Source organism: Somniosus microcephalus, chromosome 10 (assembly GCF_052327205.1).
Source record: "Somniosus microcephalus isolate GS21.2 chromosome 10, FLI_Smic_1.0, whole genome shotgun sequence".
Classification (NCBI taxonomy): Eukaryota; Metazoa; Chordata; class Chondrichthyes; order Squaliformes; family Somniosidae; genus Somniosus; species Somniosus microcephalus.
The window spans coordinates 29028839-29041884 of NC_140996.1; the positions used below are offsets into that span (position 1 = coordinate 29028839).

The 13046-nt window shown below is 40.5% G+C and overlaps 1 protein-coding gene across 4 annotated transcripts in view; it reads right to left on the minus strand.

The window, feature by feature from the left end:
* Positions 1 to 13046, minus strand: part of rbm26 (RNA binding motif protein 26) — a 73529-nt gene that overhangs the window by 27060 nt on the left and 33423 nt on the right. For all 4 annotated transcript variants that reach the window (XM_085998545.1, XM_085998544.1, XM_085998547.1 and 1 more), the window contains exons 11-15: positions 12745 to 12904; positions 9501 to 9665; positions 6068 to 6208; positions 3105 to 3179; positions 2622 to 2741 (exon numbers count right to left, since the gene is read on the minus strand). In XM_085998545.1, coding sequence (XP_085854671.1) covers positions 2622 to 2741; positions 3105 to 3179; positions 6068 to 6208; positions 9501 to 9665; positions 12745 to 12904 — 661 coding nt within the window. The remainder of the gene's footprint in view (positions 1 to 2621; positions 2742 to 3104; positions 3180 to 6067; positions 6209 to 9500; positions 9666 to 12744; positions 12905 to 13046) is intronic.

Consider the following 13046-nt stretch of genomic DNA (forward strand, 5'->3'; position numbering starts at 1 on the left):
AGGGACAAAGGTGATATATGCTTAGAGGCACAGGGCAAGGCTAGAATACTCCGAGTACTTTGTATCGGTGTTTACTAAGGAGGTGGATGCTGACAAAATATCAGTAGAAGTGGAAAAGGTAGAAGCAATGGAAGGGGTGAAAATTGATAAGACAGGATGTACTAGAAAGGTTGTGTATGCTTGGAGTGGATAAGTTGCCTGGTCCAGATGGCTTGCATCCCAGGTTGCTAAGGGAATTGGGGGAGGAGATAGCGGAAGGATTTGCCATAATTTTCCAATCTTTCCTAGATGTGGGGGAGGTGCCTGAGGATTGGAAAGTGGCAAATGTGACACCATTGTTTAAGAAAGCGTGCAAGGCCAATCCTAGTAACTACAGGCCAGTCAGTTTAACATCAGTGGTGGGTAAAGTTTTAGAAACAATAATCAAAGAAAAAATTAACGGACACTTGGAAGATGATAAGCTAATTAAGGAGAGCCAACGCGAATTTGTAAAAGGCAGATCGTGTTTGACTAATCTAATTGAATTTTTTGATGAAGTAACAGGGAGGATTGATGAAGGGAATGCAATGGATGTTGTCTACATGGATTTTAGGTAGGTGTTTGACAAAGTACCACATAGAAGACTGGTTAACAAAATTGAGGCTTGCGGAATAGGTGGTTCAGTGGCAGCTTGGATAAGGAATTGGCTTAAGGACAGAAAACAGCAAATTGTGGTAAACGGCTGTTTTTCAGACTGGAAGATGGTAGACAGTGATGTTCCCCAAGGGTCAGTGCTGGGGCCACTGCTTTTTTTGATAAATAAATGACCTGGATATTGGAATACAGAGTAGAATTTCTAAATCTGTCGATGACACCAAACTTGGGGGTGTGGCAGTGAGGATGATACTAATCGACTGAAACAGGACATAGAAAGGCAAGCAGAGTGGGCAGATGGAATTTAATACAAGTGTGAGGTGATGCATTTTGGCAGAAGGAACTGGGAGAGGCAATATACACTTAATGGCACAGTTTTAAAGAGTGTGCAGGGACAGAGGGACCTGGGAGTTAATGTGCAACGGTCCCTGAAGGTGGCAGGACACATTGAGAGAGTGGTTAGCAAAGCATAGAAACATAAAAGATAGGAGCAGGAGTAGGCCATTCGGCCCCTCGAGCCTGCTCCGCCATTCAATGCGATCATGGCTGATCATCCAAATTCAGTACCCGGTCCCTGCTTTCTCCCCATACCCCTTGATCCCTTTAGCCTTAAGATGGGATCTTGGGCTTCATAAATATTGAGCACAAAAGTAGAGAAGTTATGCTGAACCTTTATAAAGCGCTGGTTAGGCCACAACTGGAGTATTGCGTCCAGTTCTGGTTACCACACTTAGGAAGGATGTGAAGGCCCTTGAGAATGTGCAGAGGAGATTTACCAGAATGGTTCCAGGGATGGGGAAAGCTACAAGGACAGGTTGGAGAAGCTGGATTTGTTTTCATCAGAGCAAAAGGAGGTTGAGGGGTGATTTGATGGAGGTGTACAAGATTGTGATGAGGTTTGGATAGGCTAGATGGGGAAAGGCTGTTTCCACTAGTGATGGTACAAGGACTAGGGGACACAGATTTAAGGTTTGGGGCAAGAGATACAGGGGGGTGTGAGGAAAAACTATTTTACGCAGCAAGTGGTGAGGACCTGGGGCTCAATGTTTTCAAGGGGAAACTGGATCAGCACTTCAGGGAAATAAACCTGCAGGGCTACAGGGTTAGAGCGGGGGAATGGGACTGACTGGATTGCTCTACAGAGAGCCGGCACCGACTTGATGGGCTGAATGGCCTCCTTCTGTGCCGTTATGACTATGAGGTCAGCAGTTAGGGATAGGATGTTTAACTTGTCACTGTTTAGCTGTTTAAACAGTTGCACAGTGGGGGCACGAAAAGAAAGACATGTTTATATAGCGTCTTTCACAACCACAGGACATCCCAAAGCACTTTACAGCCTTTTTGAAGTATTGTCACTGTTATAATGTAGGAAACGCGGCTGCCAATTTGCACACAAGCTCCCACAAAGAGCAATGTGATAATGACCAGATAATTTGGTTTTATGTTGATTGACGGATAAATATTGGCCAGGACACCGGGGATAACGCCCCTGCTCGTCTTCGAAATAGTGCCATGGGATCTTTTACATCTACCTGAAAGAGCAGACGAGTTTTAACGTCTCATTTGAAAGACTGCACCTCCGACAGTGCAGCACTCCCTCAGCACTGCACTGGGGTGTTAGCCTAGATTTTTGTGCTCAAGTCTCTGGAGTGGGACCTGAATCCACAACCTTCTGACTCCGAGGTGAGGGTGCTGCCAACTGAGTCACGGTTGACACTTAATGGCGCCAAACAGGAGCCAGATCAAAAATGGGGGAAAAATTGAATGAATTTCACATCTAAAATATAATGCTGTTGATTTTATATTAGAATTTAAAATGATGATTCGCTGGCAACTTAAGAAGTCCAAATTTCTGTCACCTTATTTGTGTGAGCAAATATATGAATTTCCACCCTGAAACACTCATTAGCCAAGTTCAAACCAGATGAACATGCTCAATAGTATGTACATAAATCACAAATCATACAACGGTCATAAACCCAACAAACCTGTTTTCTTTTGGGTGTTTCTGTAGAATCTGATGCAACAGTACCTAATGATTTTTGCACTGCTTTTAGGGCAGCAGGATTGTAGACAGTTTTTGTAAGGCCTGTTGTAGTTGATAACACCTGCAGCAGAGTTTCATTTTCCATCGTAAAAGGAAATTAGATGAAGATAAAAGAAAAACATTTTTACAAGAACAGCAATTTATTATAGCCAAGATCATATAGAATGTCTTACACCAAGACAAATAACTTGCGTTAACTATTAAGACAGTATTTGATATTTGTAACTAGTGTTTCCATAAGTTGGTAAAAATGCTAATGCACATAAAGTTTGTTCTTGGATGCACAAAGAACAAGAATTAACTAACTGTGGGAATGCTGTCAAGAGTAGAATGGGACCTAATCCTGAAAAGTATTTGCTTTTAACACAATGTTCAAAGACTGAAAACAGCAGTGGTTCCAATACTACCATCAACTAAACTCTACCTTTTCAGTTGGAACAGGTTCTGTGCGTTTAGTTGCAAAGCCTAGTCGATCTTTAACTGACAGCTTACTTGCATTCTGAGGGATAAAGAAAACACATTACAAACGATCTTTCTCATTCTTCAATAGAAGTTTAACCTCCATTTAGTCTGATTTCCTCATGCATTAGGGCAATCACCCAGGGACATTTCCCCTTTAGGAAATCTACTACCTCTTGGGTTCCCATGAGGGCTCATCAAATTGGGTCACTAAGATGAACTGTACAATACGGTTGGACAGGACTGGGCTCAGCTATGATTTCCCCCCTCCTCCCCCGATAATGAATTTTAGCCATTTGGGTAAGGTGCTGGAGGATGCCCAGCATTTATGGAACTGTACCCCAAGAAGGGAAGAGAGGGGAGAAAAATTGCCAGAGGAAATCGACAAGAAAAAAACCCACTCCCATTCGATCCTCTCTTTGTTGTAGTATGTAAAACTTCACTCATTCACTTTCAAGTTTCGTCCAAGAGAAAGGAGCACAAGAACTGTAAGACAAAGACATAACGACTGAAAGAATTACTGTGAAGAAAGGAAAAAAACAGGAAGGGGAATCTGCAGAGGCTGAACAATGAGAAGGCATGCAACCATTGTTTATTCAACCTCCATGTACTTTGGTGGATTTCCAAAGACTTGAAGTATTCAATAGGTGAGCTTGGAAAAGCACGGTCAAATCTTCTGTTATCATAGGCTGGCAACGCAAGACACTAAATCTAGTGAAAGCATATGTAATGTTCCAACCTTACAAATGCCACAGATAGAAATCCCTTCAAATTAGCCAAAGAGGTGGCACAACAGGAATAGAATGATCTTCAAGATCCACCAAGGATTAAAGGTCATGTTCCACCAGGAAATAAGGATCGCTGCTACTCACATTGCTAACCGCTTAGTAATAGATTCACCTTAGGCTTTGTTGCCGAATGACAAGAACTGCCTAAATTAATCTTTTCGCACTGTCCAGTTAAAATTTTAGCAGCACGTACAACCAAAAAATGATCTTCAAAAGGAAACACGAGAAGGTTGACAGAACTTGTGCACCATATTCTCAACATTAAAAGAAATAGGAATGTTGAGCCCTGTGGATTGTCCTTCCCACATGCTATCTATCACAAATGGCAAATCTTGCAAAGTCATGGTGCAATCTTTCCCATCCTCTTTCAAATCTTGGCACTGGGGCATGAAATAGCCATTACACAGATCTGGAGTAAACTCTCAGAACTCAATTCATACAGATAGGATACGATCATAAGCATGCCATACGACAGTGAATTAAAGTGGATGTTGTGGCATAAGTGAACAAAATACTCCCACAGTCTTGTGATCCTCCAGATGCCAACAACAACTACCAGTGGCTGCTCGAAAGTTTAACTTTTCAACATCCACACATTCAGTGGCGAGCTCTGGCAGCTGCTGGGAGAAGTCTGACCGCTTTAGTCTGGAGATGTTCTCACAAGTGATCTTGATGAGCTGACATCCAAAGCCAGAAGCTCCAAGAATCAAGTCTCCCCTGCACAGAGGCACATGGAGACCATCATCACCTCCTTGCAATTCTCTGAAGGATGGTATTCAGGGAAATTGAAGAATGTGTACAAGAATCCACACTCTATAAATCTGCCCAGGACCACAAGGGGCTACAATGGCAGGAGTCACAGAAAGTCTTACAATTAGGACCATGAAAATCAGCCAGTTATGAAGCCCAAAATGATTTTTTAAATTTTTTTTTTTTTTTTTTTTTTTTTTAAATTCGTTTATGGGAATCGCTGGCAAGGCCAGCATTTATTGCCCATCCCTAATATTATGTAGAATAATTATGCACAACTAAGCCTACAACTTTGATTCCAACTGGAGCTTGGCACACAATGCATACATCACATCGTCAGGGAGATACCATTCTCTCTCCCATCACATCGTCAGGGAGATAACATTCTCTCTCCCATCACATCGTCAGGGAGATAACATTCTCTCTCCCATCACATCTTCAGGGAGATAACATTCTCTCTCCCATCAGAAACTAAACTCCTACAAATGACCAGCTGTGTTTAACAGTTGAGATTTCTCTAAAATAATTAAAAGTCCCTCAACGTGAGAACAGTTCTATGATCTACCCCTTCTCCTCCACTTCCTTCAAAAATGACTGCATGTCAACCACACATGGAATTTCTCATGCCCAGAAAATTCTCAAAAACGATGCCATTTCATGAAGACCCAAGTGCTGAATTGAGACTAAATAGTATTATCCTGAATTGGTAATGAACTCCACCAATTATTACCTAACATGGGCGGATAACTAATACACAGAACACATCCTTCAAATTCACTACAGCTGGCTAGTCTCCAGACAGCACTGCTCGAATAATCGGTAGAAGAGTTACTATCATTTATTTCTTCACGAAAACATTTAGACCCACATTAACTAGTGAGTAAAAGATTCTCAGAGCAACTTGTAGCGCAAGGTCAAAAAGTTTCCAGCATCAGATTAAACTGGATTTTTGGCAACAAAAAAACCCAAAAAAAAAGACAGCCAACTCGAGAGTCTGGAGAAGCTTGTGGGGGCAGGGGAGAAACATTAACATATGAATGTTAAAGAGTAATATAGTCAAAGTTACGCTGCAGTTTTAGAGTGAATAGTTAGTGGGGGGAAACATTTTCAACGGAGACAACAGCAGAGAGCTCCTCCTGATAAGAGGAAAGAAACAAATGCAAGTCTCAGCAGGTTATACTTCTACTCAGTGAAGAGATCATCTAACATTAAAATGAGGGAATTTGAGAAGGCAATTGCTCTGTAGAGAAATACGTGTAGTATCACATGGTCTGTGGAGGCCGAATGAATAGTAGGGTCTGTACCAGAACTGGTAAATTGCAACAGAAATAATACTTTTGTTATGAATTAAAATATTTATCATTGTTAAACAAACCTTTACTGTACATACCTGAATGCTGGCTATGGGAATGACCTGAGTTTGTGTGGGTTCCAAATTTCCTTGTGGTAGAGGCCCCAGTCTGTCCTTCACAGATTGTTTGACAACTGTGAAAGAGGGTTGCTTAACTGGCTGTTGCAGTCCACAAACCACCTTAGAAAAAAGACAAGTGGAAAAAAATAATAACAGCCTAGAAAATAAAGATAATGTTACTCACTTGAACTCCCAAGACATACTTCAAATTCGGTTGTAAGTATGCCTTAATGATCGCTCTACATTATAACAATTGCTCTACATTAGACAAACAGCTGACATTTAATCACCGGCAAAGGGTTACATTTCGCACTTTGAATGTTGCCATGTCTATTTATGAACCTTACGTCAGATCACCAGATCTATATCCAATATCATCAGCTATACAGCTGGAATACGGTGAATTGGGAGAAACAGCAATTTTGCCCTTTGCTGTTGGTGATTTTTTGTCAATGCAAGGGATGTCGACACCGTGGTATAGAATACTTTCCTCGTTTCAGGCACCCACTGTCTATCTCGAGCACTCCTGGGTTAGGTATAGCATATACAAGAGAGTTCATTCCACTCTTCCCAGACAAAATACTTCAACCGCAAATTCAGTAGTCCACCCCTAATATCTTCTATGTTTCTATAGGGATCAAGGGATATGGGGAGAAAGCAGGGACAGGGTACTGAGTTTGGATGATCAGCCATGATCTCATTGAATGGCGGAGCAGGCTCGAGGGGCCGAATGGCCTACTCCTGCTCCTATCTTCTATGTTCTATGTTTCCGCAGCGCCTCTCACATGATACATTATCCAAACTCTGACTGAGGGAAACAGATTTGTGCTGTGGCCCAATGTTTATATTTCATCCATGCCAGTCTGTGCTGTTTTCAAACTTGCTCTCAATATTACATTTCAAAATGGTTCCTTGTTTAAAAAATTATGTGGGCTCTTGACAGCTCAGCAATTAAGTGAGGCATTTAGACCAAGACCATCACAGATTTTATCCTCAATTCAGTTAACAGATCTCAAATCGATCGGATGGTAGAGGCACTGTCCTATTTCACCCCTGCGACTAGAATGGGACAGAAAGGGTGGGGGGAAATGTGGTCATGTTTCTTTACCCTGACCACAATCCCTGCTTGAAGTGCATGTAGGGGCATCAGGTGAAAACAGCATTAGGCTCCCCCATGATAAAATAGCCTCACTTACTGCTGAGGCTTACTTGGACCAGGTACTGAAGGATGACTGACACCCAATGAACCATGCCCCAGCAAGGAGCCGATAGCTTAAGCGGAGAAAAAATATATATACTGTTTTAAAGAAAGTTACACATGCGCAGCATGAGATTTTAACCAATTAAAGATTTCAGTAGATGAAAACAGTGAAATCAAAAGTTGGTAGGCAAATCAGTAACTGAACTATAGGAGGCTTCAAAGAAGAGATGGTTCAGGTGCAGAGCAGACACATCCCTATGAGGAGGAAAGGAAGGGTATCCAAAGCTAGAGCTCCCTGGATGACTAAAGATATAGAGGTTAAAACACAACAGAAAAAGGCTTATGACAATTGCAAGGTTCATAATGCAGTAGAGAACCAAGCTGAATATCAAAAGTACAGAGGCGATCTAAAAAAGGGAATAAGAGGGGCAGAGAGTACAAGAATAGATTAGCAGCTGAAAGGGAAGTGTTATTTGATGAAGTAATGGAGGGGGTTGATGGGGGGTAATGCGGTTGATTTTGTGCAAATGAACTTTCAAAATGCGTCTTGACGAAATACCACAATAGATTTGTTAGCAAAATTAAAACCCATGGGATTAAAGGGACAGTGACAGCATGGATACAAAATTGGCTAAGGTATAGAAAGCAGAGTGTAGTGAACGGTTGTTTTCAGACTGGAAGTAAATATACAGCGGTGTTCCCTAGGGGTTGGTATCAGGACCACTGCTTTTTTTGATATATTTTAATAAGCTGGACTTGGCTGTACAGGCCACAATTTCAAAGTTTGCAGATGATACAAAACTCAAATGTAGTAAACAATGAAAAGGATAATAACAGACTTCACGAGGACATAGACAGACTGGTAAAATGGGCAGACATGTGGCTGATTAAATTTAACGCAGAGAAGTGTGCAGTGATACATTTTGGTAGGAAGAATGAAGAGCAATGTTCCTTTTAAGCTGCGCAGCCAGCTCACCGGCTTCTAAATGGGAAACACTGCCTATGCGTGGTATTTTTAATGGGCCGCTCACCCAAAAAATTAATTAAAGGGAACATTGATGGCGAGGCGCAATATGAACAAAACAGTACAATTTTAAAGGGGGTACAGGAACAGAGCCCTGAGGATGTATATATATAAATCTTTGAAGGTGGCAGGACAAGATGAGGAGGTTGTTTTAAAAAAACATATGGAATCCTTGGCTTCATTAATAAGAGACAGTAAAACACTGGTTAGGCCTCAGTTGGAGTACTGTGTTCAATTCTAGGCACCACACTTTAAGAAGGATGTCAAGGCCCAGAAAATTCGCACCAAGGGACATTAGAGACAAGAGGGAGTTTCATTCTGCAACTGAATGTACTGTGCCTGACCGCAAGAGTACTTGATGCCCATAATGAAATATCAAAATGGTAACATTTAACATTCTCTACCACCAACATCTTTGCCTTGAACACATAAAAGTAAAGTTGATCATTTGGAAGTGGGCGGAGTCTTAGTCCGAGAAAGGAAACGTTGGGTGGCGTTATATTAGCTTCAGACCATGTGAACAACGTTGGTATTTTGTGCAAGGGGAAATAACCAACTATCATCTTCCTGGGCTATATTTCTAGCAGCCCTGCTATCATGATTTTATCACATTGTGAAAGTATGAAGCCTTAAGGACCACATGCAAAGTTTAAATGCATGTGGTCATTACTTTGCAGATCTTAAGCTACAGATACTAGCCGATCCTGATGTTTTAAGTTAGGATTAGAAACAGCACTTTGCAAACCACAAACAGGACAAACCAGCAGATAAATACAAGCACAATAGGGCGGAGTTGCTTGGGCTTGAAGGCCATAGGTTTGACGACTCGGATCTATAATGCTGAACATATGCAACATTGTCTCATCCTTCCAAGGCTTGTCGATTGCTTCCTGTAGAACCACAGGAGGCGGCCATTTGGCTAATCATGCGTGCCGTCTTTACTATAGCAATCCAAAACTATATTATCCTGCATGTTATTCTGCTTCAAATGTTATATCAGGAAAAATAATGAAGCAAGACAATATAGTATATGTGGTAGCACTGCATGTGATCCACTAGGTACACTACAGACATTTCATCTATAAAATTAGAACAATTATTGGCATTCTAATATTAAAACCTAAAAATTATATTGCCTCACTTGCTACAACTAAACTAAACTGTGCACAGAAAAATGTAGTTACTACCTTTTGATTTGCAGTTGTCTTTTGCTGAGAATTGCTTTCCCGATGCCAGTATACCTTGATGAATCGATTATTGAGCACGGCTTCTGTACTCGAGATTGCTCTCTTTGCTTCTTCATGCACGGCAAACTGAATAAGGGCACCCTCTAGATCACCTTGATAAGCAACCTTGGAAAAAGTCAATCAATACATTTAAAATGAATTTTAGCCTCCTCATAAATCACAATACAGATCAAAAAAGTCACACGGTTTTCCCAGCACTCAACATCAGTAGATGCTTGCATAATCTAAGCACTCAAGCAGGCAACTAGACTACCTGGGCCACATCAAGCGATAGGGATTTCTTTCCCTCTTCTTGCTAGAACTCCACATGTCCTCCTCCACCGTGCTGCCCTCCTAATGGTGAAGTCCCTTCCCTCTCCACCCTTGTTTTCCTAGCACTGCTCCATTCTGCAGTGACGAAATCAAGAATCACAACTAGTAGGCAAGGACTGTCTCTGCTTCCCCCCTGCTTCAAAATCAGTCTACAAGAGAAAGGAAGGGAAAAGAGAAAAGGAGAACGGAAAAGTTTTCAAAATATAATTGACATATTAAACCAAAGTCATCTTTGCCAGTTCAACTGGATGTTTAAAGATCGCACTATTCAAAGAGCAAGGAGTTCAGAGACTGGCGTTCTACAGTCCTTGCCAACATTCTTACCATCAAACACTACCAAAAACAGATTCATTGATCATTCATCTCATTAATGCTTGTGGGATCCTGCTGTGTTGTGCCTACAAATCAACAATCCTTGGATTTCAAAATAATTCTAGTATTGTGCAGGATATGATCGTGCAAGTCTTCGCCTTTCAAGATGCACATAATTATACTGCTTCCACCATCAAAACCTGGACAGAAACATTACTATCTCATTAGCACTCATTTTGAAACGGGCTTTAAATTACTGTTGACGATAATAGCAAACAAAAGGTTCCTCTGTCTGCTATTTTAACAAAGGTTTTCATCAGTTTTAAAAAAAGTTAATACCTTATTAAAATAACAGGCAAATGAATGTCAAATACATTAAGCATTGGTTGGAATAATTTATAACCTAATTTGCTGACTAGCACATGCTGTATTACATTTTGCCACATGGTGGAGACTACCTTCAGTGACAACTATAGTACAAGATTATAGTGGCACCTGCTGGCAGCAAGGAACTACTCATTTCAGCTGAAATAGTTCAGACAACACACGGGACTAGAAACGTTCTGGAAAAAAAGTTTACAAAGTTGCAAGAAAATTATGCCAAGTTAACAAACGAAAGCTAGACATTCAAGATTTGTTTCAAAATTCAGAAGTAACAAATGTGAGAAATACTATATGAAATATTTTGGACTTCTTTAGAAGATACTTGAAATGTTGCATGGTTTTTCTCTCTCCCTCTGCATGGCTCTGTACAAATTATCTTGAATCAACTGTAATTTTAATCGAATAAAACAGCAACTTTCAAAGTTTGCATTCCTGACTGCAGATAGTTATTTCCATGCAAACTGACCACACATTATGCCCTTAACCAACAGTAGCACCTGGAATGAGAAATATTGCAATGTAAAATGCATTCTTATCAAAAACAACTGCAAGAGAAACATGAAACATTATCAACATTCAGTGAAGGGAAAAAAAAACATTTACCACAGAGTGATTTTAAGATTCCTTATGTATTCAAAAAAGCAGAATGAATGTGACTCTGAAAACAAGACCAGAAGGTCACAACCCAAGCAAGCTCCATTTTCCATTTTACCCATCGTTTCAACATTAAAATACTATTCTTTGGGAAATGATTTATTCTACCTCTAATGCCAGGATTCACTTGGAGTCCACATTCTAGTCTGTGGACAAAGTTTGTTGAATAAATTCAGATGCGCCTGTTATTAGTCATTAAGATTATATGCTTTGAAACCTACTGTAAAATCTGGGGCGTGACCCAGACCCATATAGAAGTATGACACAAAGATGTGACTGGAGTAAAGTGTACATCTCTTTTTTTTTTAAATTACAACTTTATGATGACCTTTCTGTTTAAACAGAAAGGTCAAATCAAGCTTAACTTAAAGTGAGTGACGAGTAATCAACAGCTAGACTGGGTTGTCAGAAGAGGTAGTTAAGCCAAGGCACTAGACTCATTTAAAAACCAACTTGGGCTGTAATGGAAAGACATTGGATTGGTATACTGAAAGCAGGAGTTGTAATGTCCCCAAGTGCCTTCTTTATCTAAACCCATCGGAGTTTCTCAATGCAAAGTGCATTTTAATCACAAGGTTAATAATCATTTAACATTGACGTCATAGGCAAATGAGAAGCTAATTCCACAAAGTATGCAATAAACATCAAGAATGTTTGTAGAAACACTCGGTTTTACAGGTATTTTTCATAAACTGAGACATCATGGCAGCTCCCCCCCAACTGCTGTCACCAGGGTCAGGTGATTCATTGTTAGCAGTATGAACCATGGACAATGTACTACCCATTTTTATAAAGGGAGACAGCTAATCCAAGTAATTACAGGCTAGTTAGCTTAGCATCTATCGTAGGGAAGATTTTAAGAATCTTTAAGTATAAATTACAATGGATCCAGATAAAAAGAAAATTTAGAGGTAGCCAGCACAAATTTAAAAATGGACAATCGTGCTCGACAAACCTCAGAATTCTTTGATGATGGTTGGTGAAATTGCAGTGGATATAGTGTACATGGACCTTAGGAAAGCCTTTGACGAGGTACCGCGTGGGAGATTACCAGAGAAGATGAATGGATACGGAACGGGGGGGAAGAGATTGGCAAACTGGATTAAAAATTGGTTAGAAGGGAGAAAACGGAGAGAAGGTATGAGAAGCTTTTCATAGCGGTTGAAAGTGGGTAGTTGTGTCCCCAATGGTTCAGTTCAGGTTCGGTTTGCAGGTTCAAGGGAAACCACAATTGCAAATACATTTTTTTTTTTTTTTAATAAGAAATGCCCAAGGATTAACGGTTCAGTTTGGGATTGGTCACAATGTTAGGTGCTGAGTTAGCCAATCTAAGCAGGTCAGCAGCTGAGATACTTCATTTGGACTTGGCATCCCCCAAGCCCAAGAAGGGAACAATTAACCAGTGTTTCCACTCCAGATTACTATCCAGCAGCCTCTGCTGCAAAGTGCACAGGTAGACACTGGGCGAAAATAGGACCAGGCTCGGCTGTGAAGCCCGTAACAATTTTCTTTGAATTCCCACCTGCAGATTCACAATTGTTCCAAATTTACTGAAGTGTTCATTGAGCTTGCTGATGTTATTTAACTCCTGTGGAATCTTCCGAAGCTCAAGCTTGGTGTTTTCAATCCCGTACAGTGGTTTCTTTTGAAATCCTTGGTTATTTGCGTTGTTGAAATTTGGCCTGTTGAAACAGTCAGATCAGGTTAGCCTATGTACTCATTAAAAGTTAGCTGCATAAAACTATTGCCTACATATTTTATATAAATTTGACTGAAGAAAACCAATCCATATGTTGATTTTAAGGCTCAATGTTTTTGGCAGTT